Source organism: Alosa pseudoharengus, unplaced genomic scaffold, assembly GCF_046254945.1.
Source record: "Alosa pseudoharengus isolate Yale_2024_CS ecotype anadromous, Long Island Sound unplaced genomic scaffold, YU_APseudo_1.1 YU_APseudo_1.1_scf_17, whole genome shotgun sequence".
NCBI lineage: Eukaryota > Metazoa > Chordata > Actinopteri > Clupeiformes > Clupeidae > Alosa > Alosa pseudoharengus.
The window spans coordinates 23,474,019-23,495,125 of NW_027468640.1; the positions used below are offsets into that span (position 1 = coordinate 23,474,019).

General features: G+C 45.0%; 1 protein-coding gene across 1 annotated transcript in view; it reads left to right on the forward strand.

Annotated features, from left to right (window-relative positions):
- The window catches only part of LOC143127478 (insulin receptor substrate 1), a 50,301-nt gene extending 37,590 nt beyond the window's left edge, over positions 1-12,711 (forward strand). The window contains exon 4 of the mRNA XM_076289006.1: positions 10,429-12,711. Coding sequence (XP_076145121.1) covers positions 10,429-10,436 — 8 coding nt within the window. The 3' untranslated portion in view covers positions 10,437-12,711. The remainder of the gene's footprint in view (positions 1-10,428) is intronic.
- The last annotated feature ends 8,396 nt before the right edge of the window (positions 12,712-21,107 follow it).

Sequence of the window (21,107 nt, forward strand, 5' to 3'; positions counted from 1 at the left end):
CGTCTTGATGAATGTGATGGCTAAAATTTGGATGGATTCGGAGCGGCTTTTTATCGTTCCCAAAATCGCTCTGAAAGTGATCCCCAACGATAGAATTCTTCATGTTGTTATCGTTATAGTTTATCGTTATCATTATCATTAGTTATCTTTCTTGGTGTGAACAGCCCTTAGAGTTTACATATAGCCCTGTTACAGTACCCTGATCCAGTCCAGAAGACTGTTAGACGGATGCGAGGGTTTGATACAGATGTTCTGTGTTAAAGTCAGTTGATTGTAAATTCTTCAGACATATGGGGCCAAAGCAGAGGGGTTGGTACCACACGTCCCGAACTGGGCATACATTACATATGCACACATCTTGGGGATGGCTCGGAAATGATGTCATATCACGTTAGCCTGTCCACCTACTGGGAAGCAATTAAAAAGCGTCTTGCTGCGGAGGTATGCTGAAGTTATGCTCTACAGTCGAGCATGTTTGCAATAAGTCATTAAGACTGCAGGCGAGGCGTCAGTTGGTTTTTAATGTACATTGTTTTCACACATCCCTTCCTTCTTGCCACTGGCACAAAGCTACCTCCCCACCCCCCCACCCCCTTAAACAAAGGATAGGAGCCAGTGGACGGGGAAAGAGCCATGATTGAGGTCTTATGAGCCATGATGTGTGGTCTTCCAGCTCGAGGCGATTGGTGAAGATGAATGTCTGTCAGAAGCAGGGTGTGAGGGACTCACCGGCAGCAGGTTTCAGCACACAGGTTCAGCGGGTGCAGCCTGGGGCTAATCGCACACTGAAATGCTCTGCCTTAATGCAATGAAAATGGGAATCCATTTATTTATATGGTATATCTCTTAGCTTAATTGTGTGCGCGTGCGCATGTGTGTGTGCGTGCACTGTGTGTTTGCACTATGTGTGTGTATGTGTATGTCTGTGTGCCAAGCACATATATCACTAAAGACCACTTTTCCAGGTAATGAAAGAAATCTGTGGGGTTCTGGCTGGCTGTTCTGGCTGCATCGTGGTCAATGTGATCTGGTCTTGGTAACCAGTGTGTTTGTGTTATCTGTTTACTTGGAATGGAAATGTGCATCTGTGGTCACTTAAAATAGGAGTGAGTGTGTGTGTGTGTGTGTGTGTGTGTGTGTGTGTGTGTGTGTGTGTGTGTGTGTGTGTGTGTGTGTGTGTGTGTGTGTGTGTGTGTGTGTGTGTGTGTGTGTGTGTGTGTGTTATTTGATAATAATCATCACACAATGTTCTGGGATGAGAGTGGATGGTTAGGGTGGTAAACACAACAGTCGAGGGCATTAGTGCTCATTAATTGTTAATCGTCAACAAGGACACACACACACACACACACACACACACACACACAGTCACAAAGGTGGTACCTGAAATCTTTAACAAGACATTAGCAACGAATGAGAGAGAGAAGAGAGAGGGAGAGAAGAGAGGGAGAGAAGAGAGAGGGAGAGAAGAGAGAGAGAGAAGAGAGAGGGAGAGAAGAGAGAGAGAAGAGAGAGAGAGAGAAGACAGACCGAAGGAAGGACAGAGACTGAGAGGCCGATGGGTTATGAACACGAAAGGCCCTGGCACTTTTAGCATTAAAGCTGTTATTAGGATGAATGCAGAGATTTCTAGTGTGTGTGTCTGTGTCTGCCCGCCCACTAATGGTTTAGAGACATGGGTGTTTTTTTCACCATTCATTACACTGTGTTCCTGCATTTTGAGTGGGAGACGGGCTTTTATCGCTGAAAAACAACAACGTGCGTCAAACATTTTGTCTGCAAATTATGCAGAAATTACATATGGATACTGTGTCTGTGTGTCTCTTTCTGTGTGTGTGTCTGTGTCTCTGTGTGTGTGTGTGTGTGTGTGTGTGTGTGTGTGTGTGTGTGTGTGTGTGTGTGTGTGTGTGTGTGTGTGTGTAGGGGAGGGGATGGGATGGGATGGGATGGTATTGACATAACAGTCACGTGTATCTGTGGGCTTTCTGAGAATGTCACAGTAGTGTGTGTGTGTGTGTGTGTGTGTGTGTGTGTGTGTGCAGAACGGGTAGGCACTAGGTTAAAAACGGCAGCGTTTTTCTGACATGCTTTATGACTTCTCTTGACCAGATCCACTTTTATTGCGCCCCCCCCTCCCCCCTCCTGTCCAGTGGCTCCAAAGGGCTCCTTCAGTTTTCACACACACACTCAATCACTCTCCCATATGCTCAACCACCGCTGTTGCCACCCTACCTCTGTGACAGAGACCGCCCATGTCCAGACTTACCTCAGAACACACACACACGCACACACGTACACACACATACAAACACATTGATGCTTCAGTGCAAATTGCTCTCAGTCTGCACATGCATATCTATGCCTGCAGACACCAGTCGAGACACAGACAGAAAATAAATATCATAAAAATAAGATCTGCAGAGCAGAACAGAGGCAGACTCTTTGGCGTGCGTGCATGTGTGTGTGTGCGCACGCGCGCCCTTGACACAGACGTGCTGCCATAAATCCATGTCACTGGATAGAAAAGAACGTGTGAGTGCAGTGGAGCAAGGCTTCTCTTCTCCTCTCTCTCTCTCTCCCTCCTCCCCCTCTCCTTCCCTCTCCTCTCAAAGAGAGATGACACACTATGGAAGAAAGACACTGCTCTGTCTTGTCGGGGCCAAAGTTGTGAATAAATATTTGCAGCTGTGTGTGTGTGTGCATGTGCATGTGTGTTTGTTAGTATCACACTGCCTTCACAGAAGTTCTGTCCTATGAATTAAGGGACTTCGGTTACAGATGGTAACTTAAAACTACTAGGGGAAAGGGGGTCAGTGTGATGTGTGTGTGTGTGTGTGTGTGTGTGTTTGTCTGGAGGTGGGAGTGGTAGAGTTTTCCTTTATTAATTCAATATTATACAATTCATCATGACTGACAAACACACTTTTCACACACAGACACTTAGAAGCTGGACAGAAGAGAGATGACATGCAGTCAAGGCTGGCCAGAGCACTGAGTTTATGAGGCATAGCTGAAGTATTTGTGGGATAATTCATCGCAAGTATTTGGTTGATTTGGACCACTGAAGAGGGGTTACAATGGTTTTATTTTTTTGGAAATACTGCAAATGTACACACACACACACACACACACACATACATACATATAACACACGCACAAACACACACACAAACACACAGCACAGACCACACTCACACACAAGCACATGCATAAATACACACTCCCCTTCTGTTGCAACACATAATCCAAAGCTTCTGTGCAAAATGTTTTCAGACACCACACACACACACACACACACTTTGGAACATTCAAATCACTTTTTTTCTGTGGAGCGCTGCTGGTGTGTTGCTCAACCTCGAGACCGCTCGCACCTTTTTTTGTCCTCCCACCCCCCACCTCCCCAAAGTTTGCAAATGTTTGTCAATCCTCTGAAGCGATGCTGCACCCAGACCCTGCCAAAGCTCCACTGCTGACTCCACACTTAGCGCTGATGCAGGAGGAACTGAAAGAGTATGGAAAAACAGGGGCACGTTGGCCCCATACACTGATGATAAAGATTTGTTTTGTTTTGTGAGTGTGTGTGAGAGAGAGAGAGAGAGAGAGAGAGAGAGAGAGAGAGAACTATTCACATCATGTGTGAATAGTTAAGACACTGAGAGTAATATAGAGGGTGTGTATATGTACAAAGATGGTTGTCATTAATTAAAGAGAGGTTTATGTGTTTGCTTGCTCATATGGAAAGGAAGTTATATGGTATTGTGAGTGTGTGTGTGTACGTGTGTACATGTCTGTGTGTGTGTGTGTGTGTGTGTGCTTGGACAGATGATGCTATTGCCCACTACCCTTTGCTCTGTTTGGCTTTGCCGTCTCTATTCTCAATTTCAGGACAGGATGTACTAAACTGGGATACCGGACCATCTGAGAATACACACACACACACACACACACACACACACGCACAAACCATTGCCCACTGCCCCTTCCTCTTATTTGTAATGCTTTTTTTTTTAACTCTTGCTCTCACTTTCTACTAAGACTGGGATCCTCGTGTGTGTGTGTGTGTGTGTTCTCAGATGGTTTGGAATTGTTGTGTTGTCGTGTGCATTATCTCTGCATGTACTTTTTATTTTAAAAATGTAAAAAAATATGTTTTGTAAATGGATGACTGTTCAAAAATCACTGAATAATCGTGTTTAATAATCGTGATTTAAATATTGAACAAAATAATCGTGATAACGATTTTTGCCATAATTGAGTAGCCCTACTATCGTAACACCTCCATTTATCACCCATTTCGTCCGAAAATTCTAAAACAACGATGTTTTTTAATACTTCAAAATAACATTTGATAAATGAACCTTACATTTTTCAGTAGCCATAGGTGTGTAGATTTGAACAAAATCTGGTTTGGTTCTTACCGGGGCTTTTACTGCCTGAAATATCCTATTTTGTTTACCACGCTCGGAGTGCTGGCCTGGTGGGTCGTCTACTTCCACCCTTTCGACGGCACATGAACGGTTAGACCAGGGGTCGGCAACCCGCGGCTCCGGTGCCACATGCGGCTCTTTGATTCCTCTGATGCGGCTCAGCTTTTGAAAATAATTAATGAGTAGGCTATTTAATTAAAATGTATTTTATGTTAGTTCATTTTCAAAATGTAATATTGTAGGTCTATCTGAGTAATTTAGCCTATATAACTTTCCACCTCACTTGACTCCGTAACCTAGCCTGCACACTATTGTTACATTCGCGGTTTGTTGCCAAGTCAATATCAAACAAAATCACCAATTTCCCTCCATTTCAGTCAACGAGAACACTTTGTTATTGTTGATGTGTGCGCTTGCTGTAGGCTAGATAAGGAAAATGTCGAAAAGGAAACGTAAGCGACCACAGCTTGCGAGCGCGAACACAAGCGGGCTGAAATGGGAAAGTTTCCATCTGAAGACTGATTCTGAAAACGCGAAATGAACTGCCAGTTATCGAACACTGCAACGAGTTAGTAGCCTATTGCTGTTAACCCTGTTCGGTTCCACTTGCATGTGAGAAATCTCTCACATATGAAAAATATAAAGACAAACCTGCGCTCACGTTTAAGGGCAATTTCGCGCAAAACTGTCACAACCATAACACCAACACAATGCCATGGTATTTAGTTGCCATTATGGATATGACAGTTTTGAGTGGAGTTGCCCTTAAATGGTGACAGCCTCAATTCTTGCATGAAACTTCACCTCACTGAATATGAGCCAGCCAGACTCCAAGGCCATCACCAAATCTAATATCTGGTATGCCTAATGTTCAATTTCGCCAATGACATGTCAACGAAAATTGAGTGTTGTGTTGTTAACTATGATGCATAAGGGCAATGGAAAAATAGGGGGTGGTGTTTAGCCTACATGGGAAGCCTAAGGCCTATACTTCTGTCATTCCACTTTACATTTCAAGTCTCCTCTCTCTCTCTCTCTCTCTCTCTCCCTCCTCCCCCTCTCCTTCCCTCTCCTCTCAAAGAGAGATGACACACTATGGAAGAAAGACACTGCTCTGTCTTGTCGGGGCCAAAGTTGTGAATAAATATTTGCAGCTGTGTGTGTGTGTGCATGTGCATGTGTGTTTGTTAGTATCACACTGCCTTCACAGAAGTTCTGTCCTATGAATTAAGGGACTTCGGTTACAGATGGTAACTTAAAACTACTAGGGGAAAGGGGGTCAGTGTGATGTGTGTGTGTGTGTGTGTGTTTGTCTGGAGGTGGGAGTGGTAGAGTTTTCCTTTATTAATTCAATATTATACAATTCATCATGACTGACAAACACACTTTTCACACACAGACACTTAGAAGCTGGACAGAAGAGAGATGACATGCAGTCAAGGCTGGCCAGAGCACTGAGTTTATGAGGCATAGCTGAAGTAAAAATTGAGTGTTGTGTTGTTAACTATGATGTTACTTTGCATAAGGGCAATGGAAAAATAGGGGGTGGTGTTTAGCCTACATGGGAAGCCTAAGGCCTATACTTCTGTCATTCCACTTTACATTTCAAGTTACTTGCACATTAGGCCTACTTTTAAAACGAGTAGAAAATGTATTTAAAAATCCTCTGTTGAATGAAAGTAACTGTACGTTAAATATCCAAACTTTTTTGTAACCGTCTTTATGTGGCTCTTCTGAGATTAAAAAAAATTAAAAATTGGTAAAAGTGGCTCTCCAGGCAAAAAAGGTTGCCGACCGCTGGGTTAGACTGAGAATTCTCGTCGCTACCTCAAAATTCTACTGGAGCTCCAAGCGGATTTGTACACGCAGCCTTACAAGACTGTTTATAGCTCTTCGAGTCACGGTAAAATGTAATTTTTGGTACATAGCAAATTTAGATATACTTATGGTGTGGGTGCTTGCGTTTCTTTAGGAATCCGCCGTCTTGGTTTGTATAGAAATGAATAGTAAGTGACACATATACGTAAGAGGACAGAAACACAGGGCTGGTGGTAATAGGGGGCGATCCGATATATAATGAGGAGGCATGGTTTGGTGTGAGCAAGACTTTGCAGGATTTTAAATAAAGTTTTGATTTAGTGTGTGTGTGCGTGTGTGTGTGCATGTGTGTATGTGTGTGCGTCCGTGTGTGTGTGTGCGTGTGTGTGTGTGTGTGTGCGTGTTAAGGACCAATTACAGCTTTGAAGACCATATTTTGTGATGGCCCACATGCATTTCACACTGAAGTGCACACACACACACACACACAATACAGGCACACACCTGGGTAAACATGCTGTTCTATAACACAGAGTGCTCTGAGGCGGTGCTTTGATTGACAGGAACAGGGTTAAGGGAGACTACCTATCTCTCTTTTATGCTCTCCCTCTGGGACACACACACACGTACATAGAGAGAGAGAGCGTTGGAGGGAGGGAGGGAGAGAGAGAAGAATGTGCTGAGGAAACAAGAGGGTAGTGTATGGCAGGAAATGCATGTGCAGTCACATTGACACAGATATGGCAAGCACACACATATGCCATACACACACACACACACACACAAGCACACACGTATACCATACACACACACACAAGCACACACATATACCATACACAGTACATAGAGAAAGAGAGAGAGAGAGAGAGAAGAGGAGTGGCAGAATAGCAGAGTGAGATGAGGGTAGAGGGATAGAGTGTTGAGTGAAGACTACTGCATGAGAAAGAGAAGAGAAGGAAAGAAGAAACAGCAAAGATGACAGCTGGCTACAGTGGTCAGGTTGTGTCCAGTGGCATCACATTGATCGGGTCTCAGCTGGAGACATAAGGAAATTAGTGTGATCGATAAATGGAGAGAATGGAAGAGAGGAGAAAGAGAGATAGATGAGAGAGGGATGAGAGAGAGGGAGGGATGAGAGAGAGGGATAAGAAGAAGGGCAAAGGCAGATGTATTGCAGCTGAAAGGAAGTGTTTCCTGTTTCATTGTGGAGCGATGGTACTCACAGAGAAGAAACTGTATCGCGGCAGCCACTGCAATTAAAGACCTCCGGTTCAATCCAGATAATGGCCTAGTGTGTGAATCTGTGTGTGTGGTGCGTGTGTGTGTATGTCTTTGTCTCTCTGTATGCATGTGTGAGCATGTGAGTGCGTACAGGCTCTGTCTGTGAGAGCATGTGTTCACATGCATCAATCTAATGGTTTGTGTGTGTGTGTGTGTGTGTGTGTGTGTGTGTGTGTGTGTGTGTGTCTGTCAGTCTGATGGTGTGTACTCATCAGCATGCATGTTTATGTGTGCGTCTGTGTGGATGCGTCTGTCTCTCAGCATGTGTTTGTGTGTGTGCGTTGGTTGGTGCGTGTGTCTATGTGCATTTACACGTGTGTGTGTGTGGTGTATGTTTGTGTGTGTGTGTTGTTTGTGTGTATGCGGCCTCCTGTTTCTCTTTCACCCCTCTTGATTGTTTGTGAGGTGCTTTGAGGCAGCAGGAACTGGATGGTACAGGCTGTGCCGGGGAGGGACTAAATATAGCGTCGCACAAATGGGGAGCGGGTGGAGGCGACAGGGGCCCATAAATATAGAGAAACACTTTCTCTCAATTAGAGAGCCGGATGAGCAAACTACGGCAGGCGAGAGGGGACAGAAAGTGTGCTCGGGCTCTAGTGCTGTTTGATTAGAACTGTTGTTTTGCCCAGACCTTCCTCATCTCGTCCTCCTCATCCTCCCCTCCCCTGCACATGTTTTGGACGCGTGTAGATGGATTAGCCATTTCACTCTCTCTTTCTCAGTCTTATTCTCTCTCTCTCTCTCTCTCTCTCTCTCTCTCTCTTTATTGGCATGTGTAGGCACTCATCGCATACGTGTACGAGATGTAGCAAATATAAGAGTTTAGCTACCAGAAAATATGTAGGCATAAATGTGCCTGTGTCTGTGTCAGTGTGTATGTGTGTGTGTGTGAGAGAGAGAGAGAGAGAAAGTTAACATTTTGTGTTGAGTGCATAGTAATACCCAAAGTTCAACAGAGATGTGCTATCACTTAGTAGTTACTCAACCGTGAATGTTATAGTGTTTAAGTGTAGATCATGTCCTCGAAGTGAATTAGAGTCGGGAGGACTGGATTGGTGTGTGTACATGCATGTGTGTAAGAATACATTTATCCAAGCTTTTCAAGCCGCTGTTTAGATCTCGAATTAATTATACCTTGTTGCAGGATATTCATCAGTAGTAGACAGTACTGCACTGCAGTAAAGTGTGTCTGTGTCTGTGTGTTTTGTGTGTGTTTGTGTGTAACTACCGGGGTGGTGTGTCCAGCATAAGTCTCTTTTGAGAAAGCACAGACTTGTATACTTGTATGTATTCTGGTGCTTGAGCTTCACAATATTCACATTTCTGTGATGTGTAAGACTGGATAACCGAGGTAGAGAGGGAGAGACTTGCCTGGTATGTTACTGCTGTGACAGAGCAGCCACCCAGTGGTGTGTGTGTGCATGTGTGTGTGCGTGTGTTTCTGTATGCATGTGTGCGCATATGTGTTTGCTTCAGAGAGCAAGAGAAGGAGAGCATCCGTATCATTGTTTGCATGCGTACTGTATGCCTGAGTGTGTCATCTTAGGACAGCCACACACACACACACACACACACACACACACACACACACACACACACACACACACACACACACACACCATTGGGTGGCTGCTCTGTCACTGCAGTAACATGCCAGGCGAGTCTCTCCCCCTCCTCCTCTGTTGTCCTGTCACCAGTAACGTGTGACTTCATTTCTTCCTCCTCTTCCTCCTCCCTTTTGCTCGTCAACACCCCCAAAGGGCAAAAGCACAAGAACGTCAGTCACACACACACACACACACACACACACAGACACAGACAAAGACCTCTGATACTATGCATGGCCAGTCTCACTTAAAACACACACACACACACACACACACACACACACACACACACACACACACACACACACGTGTAGTTGTGATTAGGTTTATGCCAGGTCTCATGACACATTGTCATATCACACACTCTCACACGCGTGCACACACACACACACACACACACACACACACACACACACACAGACTCACTCACACACACTCACACACATACTCCAACTGTTTCCACCCTCTAGCCGCCTCTGTCCTTACACATCTGCTTTTGCCTTGGCATGTCTTGCTGCATCACTGCATAATGTGCCGTCTATGACGCCAGAGACTACACCATCACTGGCCTGTCTTGAGGAGCTCTTCTAAGGGCTCCAGTGAACTCTCAATTCATCAGTCTCCTCACAGCTTCATAACTAAAATTGTATCCTAAATCTGTACTTCGTGAAATGAATTCAGTCCAGATGAACTTGTAATGGCCAAAGTAAAGACACTGTACTAAAAAAAATAGAATAGAAACATAAGCCAGTGTGGAAAGTGCTATTTTGACTCAATTTACTTGACCTTTATGGATCCCGGGAACGTTTGCGGCTGAATCTCGTGTCATGCTGTGTAATGTTAAATAGACTTGGCTGTTGATCGCCCACTGTGGGAAATCCCCTACCTACAGCACAAGGAATTTAACACCTCTCCTGTGTAAAGGCCTATTCACACCAAGAACGATAACGATAACTATAACTCTAACATTAACGATAAAATCGTTCACACTGAACAACGATAAACAAAGTCTCTCCTTGTGTTAATGAATGTGACGGTTAAAATTCAATGGGTTCTGATTGGCTATTAGCTTTTTATCGTTCTGAAAATTGCTCTGAAAGTGATCCCCAACGATATCGTTCTTCATGTCGTTATCAGTATAGTTTATGTGTGAACGTCGTCATTCATATTAACGAGAACGATATTTATTTATAACTATCGTTATCGTTCTTGGTGTGAATGGGCCTTAAGTCTGAAATGAATGAATGCCATTAACAACAATTATTAACTATGTGGTGTTTTTCCCTGTCTTTCAGAATGTTGAAGCCTGCTCTACCTGCATCTCTGGAACTCTGGGATATGGAGTCCTGAAAGACTCCGAAAGTGGTGTCCAGCCTGCCTCTGTAGCTGAAGAAATGGCAAGACTCAAATGAATAAAACTCAAAGACATTTGTTTGCGTTTAGAACTGTTCTGGCGTCGATGGCAACCAATGAGAACAAGTGCCAAAAATGAAAAAAACACCTTCTAGACAAACAAAGACAAAACCATTAAGACACCTTAAGGGTGCTCTTTAAGCTCCTGAGACTGATGGACACACTGCTCGAGCCAATCGTGGGAGAGTATGGACATGACTGCCACGTTGAGGAGCCAATGGTATTGGCTGAGCCCAGTGAAATCTGGACGGCGCAAGAACTGAACTGGATTCAGTTGAAAGCTGAGCAGGGGAAGCCCGAAGATGGCCCTTGAATATAACGTAGTGTCTGGATGTATTTGCAGAAGTGCCTTTGTTTGTCAACAGCCTCATCTTTAGCTATCCCTGCAGCATAGCTTCAAAGTAGAACGTGATAGTGGCTGATGTGGTGGTCTGTTCTCTCGTGTGTGTGTGCGTGTGTGCGTGCGTGCGTGCGTGTCTGTATGTATGTTTGTAAATTTTTTTTTTTTAATAGAAACACCACCTCAGATGAAAAATATTGCAGTCCATTCTGTAGTGTTTATTGTAAATAACATGTGATGATGAGTGAATGAAAGTCAATGCAACCAGCTAGCCTTACTGCACATCTGAGCTGTATTAGATTAGATGGACTAGTCTACGGTCCTCTCTCACACCCAGTACACACGTGCTATACACACAGGGATGAGCAAAAAATACATTAAAATGTATTTTCATATAAGATACAAATATTTACTTACAGCAACCACAAAATGTATCAAAATCAACTAAAGTATTTTGTATGTAAAAATACAAAAATATATTTCCATGGCAACATGATCTCCTATTTGGTCATGTTTGACAGCTTTTCACTGTTTATCAAGATACATTACTAATCTATTTTGAGATCCATCATATCAAAATAGGAAGTATTCAAGCCAGCCATGTTCTCAACAAGGCAAAGACATGCATAGAATTTCATGTCATACAATCAGAGAGAAACAGAAGCTTTTCTATGCACCCACGCTTTCAAACGATCAAGTGTCTGTGCTTCCCTAGCAGACAGACCTCGATCTTTCACCTGCCACGTGTCTTGCAAGCATGAGCAAAGTGCTCAGTACAAATGATATTTCCCAAAGAGGCATGCAGTCGAATATGTCACTTGTACAAATACATGTTGTAATACAAATGCTAAAATACTGTTTTGTATTTCAAGTACATGTGTGCATACATGTATCACAAATACAAGCATCCATCTACGCACACACTCACACAGACAAGGAGAAACCAGTGTGTCCGTTATCTTTTAGAATGACCTGGTACCAGGAGCGAGCTTTTGAGTTGTAGGTGTCCATCACCCGTACTTGTTGGTTGTTGAGCTGTAAGAGCACTTAACCTGAAATGGCTCAGTCTTTCCTTTTCTGCTCACGGTGTCTGTGCATCAACGCTGCAGTTACACTAAAGTGCCTTCTGTTCATTCTTTCTTTCTGTTTTTTTTCTTTCTACCTTTTCTATCGTTCTTTCTTTCTCTCTGTGTCTCTGCCGCTTCCCCTTTCGTCTGCGTGTGCTGTAAGGTGTGCTGAGGCGTGAGTGAGTACTTTTGTGTTCTATTTTTGGTCCTGTTTTAGTGGTACACCTCCCTCGGAGTCCTCTCCTCCTTGCACGCAACTGGGGTTGGGGGGGCTGCCAGTCAGGGACAACTCTCGTCAGGAGGCCACACTGCCGACGCCAGCCTGTGCCAAAACGCAATCAGGACGTGTGTGTGTGTGTGTGAAGGGTGTGAACTGAAACAATGACTAATGCCATCTTAGCACTTAAAAAAAAAATCAACCCAGTTCTTCTGAGAACAACTGCAAAGATGACTATTTGAGGCTTGTTTTTGTTTTGTAATTTCTGTTACAGAATGACCTCAACAGTTTTTTTTTTTCTTTTGGAATATTTGTTTAATCTTTTAAGTTGTTGTGGGGGGAGGAAGGGGGTGTTGTTTTGGTTCTCGCCTCAGCCTGTATTCGGCGTCTGAATGACCGCAGTCAGCCTGTTTGACCCCATCCTCTGTTAGTATCTCGCTGTCCTCTAGGAGGGTCAGCATTTCAGGTTGAGAGGCTTTGCTGCTAATGAACATAGAAGAGTTTAACGCTTTTGTGTTGTTACCTGTTGTCGGGGGGGTGGGGGGGGGGGGGGGGGTACAAAAAATGTATTGTAGGAGTTCCATCTTTTTCTTCTCTGCCTCCGCCATCGCTTCCTGCCATCTCAAACTCTGAATGGCCTTACGTGAAAAAGAGAGAGAAAAAAAAAGCCTTCTCACATGATTGCCGGGACGCGACGCGTAACAAAACAACTTCATTGCCTCCAGATTTTTCTCGCTTGGTGTAGACAATTACCCTCAGTGGTCTGTAATGTGGAGGTGGTGAAATGAATAATGTGGACCAGTCTTCCCCTCGCATTGCCGGGCATACACGCAGCACAAGACCGCTCTGTTACAATGGAGAACACCCAAGACGGCCATGGGTATCCACTTACCATAGTTTCCCCCTTTTAAATTATCTTTTTATGGGTCCTCAATTTGGCACCGGTCTTGAACTGCAGTCTAGTTGAGTGTGTGTTCTGGAAGCGGCATGCCCTAGACATGGAATTGGGGTGGTTAGTTACCAAGTGGAACTATCTGGATCCAGTACGAGATAGTTCTGATGTGATCTGGAACCTTTTTCTTTTAAAAGAAATTGACAAGTGTCAACAAGACTTGAAGGAGAAGGACAAAGCCTCTCGTCATGTCCTCTGGGTCTCTGAGGTAACTGTGGCATATGTGAGAATGGATGGGGATGAGTAGTGGTGGTGGTGTGGGGGGAGGCAAGCCAAGGACTGTGTGGAAGGGTGCACACAGGCCAGAGAAAGCTTAGGACAGGAAGAGCTCTTTGGGAGGAGTCCCTCAAGCTATTTAGCTCTATTGTTTTGTTGCCGAGTTGAGGGAATAGCCGCTGCTGGACCAGGGATGTGGACGCAGTAGGGGTGGTGGGAGGTGTCGGTCCAGTTGGGTCAAGGCTGGACTCAAGGTTGGTCTGGCGAGCGGTTGTGCTCTTGGGGTTCTTTTCTCCTGGTGAAAAGGATTGTGGGATACAATTATATATTGATGGTGATGATGATTCTTGCCTGTGATGTAGACAAATTGTACTGTTTTTTTTTCTTTCACTGTCTGGGGGGGGGGGGGGGTTGCTGTTAAAGGAAAAAGAAATAAACTGCAAAAAAAGTCGAACCAAATGGAATGTCTGTTTTATTTGTCCTTTGTGGTTTGTGTGTTTTACTAGCCGCTCTTAGTGATTCACATTAGTAAGTAAAATTCAAGCAAGTCACTACATGGCACAGGGGAAGCACGCACTGCAGGCCTGGTAGACGGTGCACAGACACGCACACGCTCACACACAGAGAAATGCATTCATCTGTGAAATCTGATCAACCTTGCTGCGCGACGGCTAGTGATGAACAATGCATGCTACTACAGTGTTCCTGTCTAACGTTGTTTGTAAGAGATTCCTCCCGTTTCTCAGTTTTTTCTCTATCTCTCTCTCTCGGTCTCTCTCTCTCCCTCTTTTGCATTGTGCTTTATGCTCTTTGCTCCGCTGTTCAATGGCAGATGGGTCTGTAACTCAATCCCAGCTGTGCAGCACTGCACAAGCGCCCTCTAAAAGAATGAATGGACATAGATCAGTCCCAGACACACACACGCACTCGCGCACACGCAATCTCCTGTGTATGTATGGGAATGACCGTGCTCTCCTTCTGTTACCCCCGACAATAGCAGTGGTAGTGAGAACAGGCCCTTCCATGCCTCGCAGCTGTGCGCCAAACGAGCGCTGCATCCAGGCACGCCTTCACCTCCCTGCCCCAGGAGAGGAGGGCCAGACATGGATCCACTGACCCCAACACACCCACGCATAGCCCTGTGTCTGTTTGTACGTGACTGAGTGAGTGTGTGTGTGTGTGCGTGCCTGCGTGCACACGCCTTTGTACGTGACTCGTTGTGCATGTGTGTCTCTGTAAGTGACTGTGTGTGCGTGTGTGTGTGTGTGTATGCGCCTTTGTACATGTCTATCTGTGTCTCTGTGTATTTGTCTGTATATGACTGTATCTGCTCATCTGCGTGCGTCCAGTTTAATTCTCTCCTCAGTACAATTGAGCAACAAAAAGAGAGGACACACTCACCACAACAATGTCAACACTTCTATTGCTTCAGACTTATGCCTGTTTCGCCTTTCAGACTGAAGAATTGCTCTATCTGTGGCTTTAAAGGAATGGCTTTGTACTTATTTGGCTGGGCGAGAATAAGGAATAAAGGGGAGAAGTGAGTCAACTGTAGGTGGAACAAAAAAAATAAAAGGAGGAGAGAGTGGGCAATTGCCAGAAGTGTAGTGCTTTAAGTGCCATGAGGGGGGGAAAGGAAGCCCTAGCCATAACCTCCGCTCTTTCTTCCCACACAGAGAGACAGAGAGAGAAAGAGAGCAAATGATGATTGCTTCACGTTGTCGTGGCTACCACCGAGCGCCCTCGTAGCAGTGGCGGCTGTTTTTGTCGGGCGTTAGTCTGGGACAGAGCCAAACAGATTGAGGTAAAGGACACCACGTTCAGACGGGTGGTGTGTGTGTGTGTGTGTATGTGTGAGTGACTGTGGGGGGGGGGGGGGGGGTTGTGCAGACTGATGTCAGTCGTCTGGAGAACGGGCAGTCTTGCCAGCGCAGTGCCGGCAGGTGTGTGTGTGGGCAGCAGGGGCACACAGGTAATGCGCGGCAGCAATGCCAACTGCCACAGCTGCAGTAGCACAGTGACGTTTGGAGCTCGGGCACAGAACAGCTGGACTAACAAACCGAAACCGCAGTGATCGCAAAAACAGACAGTAATTGTGTGGGGGCAGAACATAGCATAAATGCTCTTTGCTAACAAAACAGAGCTAGGCCTAACTCAATATTTCTATCAAAAGAAACTATGTACAGTAGCCTACATTGAAATGGAAAGAAACTATCAATTAGACTACACCAATCACAGTCATACCATGGTCTGACTTTATAGGTATTCATGAAACTAATTTACAAGCAACACACAGCACTGAAATGACCCCACAGCAGGGCTCGAATTACGTGGGAGCCAGAGGGAGCCGAGCTCCCATGAGTCGGGACTGGCTCCCATGAAAGCAACAAAGTCAAAAACCTGAGGGGGTCTCTCATATCTGAAGGTGTCTGGCATTGTAATTTAATCTTAAACAACCGCTCATTATCCACCCCTGTGCGATTACCATCAGAGGCGGACAGAGTACACAGCGTCATTACTTGAGTAAAAGTAGGCTACATACCCTTTGCTAAATTTTACTCAAGTACCTACAAGTAAAAGTACAACAGTCAGATGTCTACTTAAGTAAAATTACTAAAGTACTTGTTTTTAAAAGTACTTGAGTATCAAGAGTACAAGAGTAGCCTACATTTTCTAAATATTGTATTGCTACTGCCACAGTGCTACATTTATGTACAGAAACGTCCTACATGGAGTTATGAAAAATGTTAATACCTTGGAGAATGTAAAAGTCATTTTCATCTTTTTACCATGTCGCCAGGGATGGGCAGTATTTCTAATACATGTATATAAAATATGTATTTCAAATACAAAATACTATTTTGTAATTGAAACACTTGAAGCGAAAACTATCATTAACTTGTTCAGAAAATTGAAATAGTCTGGCGAGGTTGGGCCACAGCTTGGCACATTCCCGGGATGGACCTGCTGCGTCTTTCTTCTATTGTTTCGTCCATGGTTTCATCTATTATCTAAATCTGACCATGGAGTTGACTTTGGCGGAAAGCTGAAGGTGATTGCTGATAGGCTGTCCCAATCAGTGGCGCCTGCACAATCCAATCACGTTTGAGAGGGAAACAACAAATTGAGGGTTTCCTAAATTTTTTTTTTTTTTTTAGAAGAAGTAACGGGTAGCCTACTCACGGTTATGGATAGAAATGTAGTGGAGTAAAGAGTACAATATTTGCCTCTCAAATGTACTTGAGTAAAGTCATGAGTACTCCCCAAAAATGATACTTGAGTAAAGTACAGATACCTGAAAATTTTACTCAAGTACTGTACTCAAGTAAATGTACTCCGTTACTGTCCGGCTCTGCTTACCATAAAGACGTTAAATTAAAAATATAGGCTACTACTGGACGTAGACCTATACACTACGCTCTTGAACGCAGCAGGACACTTCACCACCACACCACTAGACTATATGAGCAAACCGTATTGATTGACAGCACTCGCAAATCTGAAGAAGTCACCCTGCTTTGATGTGAGTGTTTTGTCTATTTGTATAGGCGTTCATTGGGCTAGCCTACGTGGTTTGATGTGCTGAAAAGTCCTGTTTGCTGTTGAACTTGCGCTTCACCTATTCTATGTTGATTGACAAAGCCATAAATGATGGCCCATAATGCAGCCTACAATGATTGTGTTGTCTGATGATCTAGCTATCGTCTGCCATTCAGAGCTCCGGAAAGTTCCCAGCTATTTTGAAACACCTGTTAGCAATCTCTGATGTCGGAATATTCAATGGCTACCCGACAATATCTCAGTGCAAACTCCAAAATGGTTCGTCTATTAATTTTCCACGGTTCAACACATTAGCCTATAGAACATAGTTTGGCTGGCTTTATTCATTTCTGCCAGTTAGTGCTTTTGCCCTATAAGTTACACTACATGCATTATTGTGTTTGACACTGAGGATAGCCTATCTGAGACGGTGGTCTGGTTTAAATGATTTACGTTGTGAAATTGAGAATGGCACAGACTAAATCGTTTTGTCTATTTCTTTGTATTGTGAAATTGAAATGAGATATTATAATCAATAATATGTTGAAATTAATTAAAAGTAATCAATTTCTATGAAAAATCTATGTCTGTTGCGTGCGTGTGTCAAGGTAAAGCCTAGGCCTACCGTGCGCATACTGTAGGCCTACTGCGCAAAAGCGCCACTTATTGCGCCTAGGCTATTTCATTGTATCGCCTTGTTAGGCTATGCGCGGGGTGTGCCAACTTTTTATGAGATAGAGAGACACCCTTAAAAACAAAAAGATAATTCGAGCCCTGCCCCACAGTCAGGTTACATAGATAGACAGTTGTGGTGGATTAGTGGTAATGTGACCTGCTGACGGTCTGTTGGTCTGGGTTTGATTCACAAACCTGCCGTTGCGAGTTGGTTGCTTTGGACTGGTCTGGTAAATACCAGTGACCTTTAACTTTATGATCTGTGTGTAATTAATTTGACTTAATGACCCGCACATTAGAATGCGCTTGGCATGCCTCCACCCTTCGCCGCTCTCTCCTCTTGGTGTTTTCTACCAGCGCCGCCGCCACCACAACCCATCCGCCCCACACGTCTCGGCCCTGCTGGCAGCTCCCGAGGAAGTCTTCCTGCTTTATTGCTTCCTTTTTGGCACGGCCAGACAGGAAGGCCACTCGGGTCTCTGAAATGAGCTCTCGTCCTGTTCCCGAGGCGGCGCGATCAGCCCCTGGGCCTCCAGAATAGCCCTCTGTGTGCGACCAAAAAAAAAAAGAAAAACCTGCACCCCTGGGGCAAACACTAGGCAAAAGTCACCCCAGAAATGTCGTTCTCGAAAAAAGAAAAATACAAGGGAGCTATTTTTGTTCCATGAAGGCCTTGATAGTTTGTTTACCCACTGCATGGTCCATACAGTATGCCAGGAACCTGAATTACACTGTAATTCGCTTTAACCTAATGGGCCATATCCTCCCTCTCTTATGACTCCTGGGTCTGGGGAGAGGGGTGGGACTTTTTGTCGTTTATTTTTTCTTGCTTTCTTTTTATGGCAGTTGTTCATTCGTTTCTGGCCTGCTCCAGAGAGAGAGAGAGAGAGAGAGAGAAGGTGAACGAGTTCGGCCTGGCCAGCCTAATCAATACGGCGGGCAACGATCAAGCCTGGCAGGCAGGGCTCATTGCCACCGACATGCAAGGTAATCTAATCTGGACGTGCCAACAAGGACATGGCAACGTTTCCATGTAGTTCTGCCCTGGCATTTAATTCAACCCTACTCCCCCCAAATCTCTCCCTCCTTCCTTCACCAAAGCCAACCAACCAAGCACCTCCACCCCCATTCTCACCCCACTCCTGCCTGGACCTCCAGCCCTCTTTCACGTAGTGTACTTAGCCCAACAAAAAGACTTTTTCTTTTTCTCTTGTCCACTCCCTGCTTCCCTCTCACACATTTTTTGTTTCCTCCCTGCCTCCCTCCCTCCCTCTTTCCCTCCCTCTCCCTCCCTCTCTCTCCCTCTCTCTCTGCACTCGTTCACCCCCATGGGAAATGTGGCCAGTAGGCTTAATGGGTTTTATTGACTTGAGTGTATGCGTCCGGCCTATAGCTGCATCTGTGAAGTTTGCGTCGTGCCCAGCCGTACTAAACAGTCACTCACACTCTCACGCACACAAGGACGAGCTGTGCTGGCGGACAGCGCGATAGAGACACTAGAGCCTGAGCAGCTAGAGCTGAGCTTTGAGACACATGAAAGTGCACATGGTCGAGAAAGAGCGAAAGAGCGTAAGAAAGAAAGAGAGAGAGAGAGAGTTAAGCAGGGAGAGAAAGGGAATTACAGGGTGCGGAAAAGGAGGAGGAAGGAGGGGAGGGTGAGAGGGAGGAGGAGAAAAGGGGGGGGGGGGCTGGGGGGGGGGGGGGGGGGGCTGCCATGGGGCCTCTGTGTTTTATTTTCTTGAAAGCTCTCACAGTCCCAGACACATGGTACAGAATTCCCCCTCCCACCCCAGGGAACGAGTGAACGGACGGGAAAAAGGGAGGTAGAGGGAGGGAAAGACATGGAGAGCAAGAAGCGAGGGAGAGAGAGAGAGAGAGAGAGAGAGAGAGAGAGAGAGAGAGAGGGAGGGAGGGAGCCATGTGCAGAGGGGGAAAAAAATGATAGTTAGGACATGTTCGCACACAAACCTGAGCAAAAGTGGGGGGAAAACGAGAACGAAGAGAGACTAAACTTAGCTTGCCAATTGCCTGCACCTCCTCACTGAGTGGCCATAATTAAGAGTCCTTCATGAAAACGACTCCATCTCTGTGGGGGAAAAAAACACAGACTTCAAATGGAGCAACTCCCACTCAGTGGCTCCTCTCACTCCTATATACACTATAAAGAAAATGGACAGTTCCCCCTTTCACTGCTTTTTTATGTGTGTGGTCAGAGGATAGGAAGCAGGGGCTGGTATGTGTGTGAATGTGTGTGAGAGAGAGAGAGAGAGAGAGAGAGAGAGAGAGAGAGAGAGAGAGAGAGAGAGAGAGAGAGAGAGAGAGAGAGAGAGAGAGAGAGACAGAGACAGAGACAGAGAGAGAGAGTTAGAGTATGTGCACATGAGCAGTTGGGGGTGGGAGGGTGGGGGGTCTATACAAGGCACTAATCCCCTGCACAATGTATGTGCTCCTGATTGACAGCACCCCCCTTCCACACACACCCACACACACACACACACACACACACACCCTGGCGAGTTTTCCTCTCTTCTCAGGGGCCTCTCTCTCTCACACTCCGCCACCCTGCCCTTGCCTGCTCGCCCGCTTAGCCGTTGGGCTTCAGAGGGACCCTTTGCGTCCAACGAGGCCCTTCCTGGTGGGAAGGGGTCAAGGGGCAAGGCCTGTGAATGAGACCACTGCAACTTTCATTTGAGCTCCAACCTGCTCCTCAGCTTTTATCTGTCAGTAGCAATTGACACGGCTTGGAGCGCTCTGCGCCTAATCGCTCTGATGTGGCCTGCCTTGCGTCTGTCTTTGTTGGTTTGCTTTTCATGGTGCACAATTTGTAAAAAAACAGGAACGTTCCAGAAGAACAAAAAAAAACCCTGATTCTATGAATCTGGTTATGTAAGAGTGGTGGAGTACTTGTTCAGATGAATGATGGCTAGTTTATTTGTTTTTCAAAACTCTGGCTGCCCAACAACTGTGTGACACCACAGATGGAAAACAACCCCCCCCCCCTTCCCTTGCATTCTTCATGGATACCAGGCGCCATCTACTGGCTGATAGGCACAAACACACAGCTGAACTCAAAAAGGTTAACAGTGAATTGCAGGCTAAGCAAGTTTAAAGAGATTTTGGTGTCTGTAATTGCAATTACCATATTAAATTATTTAAGTAACGATTCCATCATTTTACTTTGACCATATAAACAGCTCTGGAAAAAATTGAAAGACCTCTGCACATTTTTCAGATGTCATCCTACGGTTGCTGAGTGACATTCAAATGAGTTGACATTCATATTCAAAATTAAGAGACCACTGCAAATTTGAATATGACTGCAACTCATTACAATGTCACTCAGGAACCGTAGGATGACATCAGAAAAAAATGCTGAAGGTTTCAAAAAATGTGTTTTAGCAATTGTGGAAAACTGTAAGTGTTCCCTTAATTTTTTTTGAGCAGTGTACACTTGAATATATAAAAATGACCAAAGTTGAAAATATGTCTTTGATATTCAATACTTCATGTCATTTTGGGCAGTCCCATCTCCGAGGTCTTCAACCTATATCACC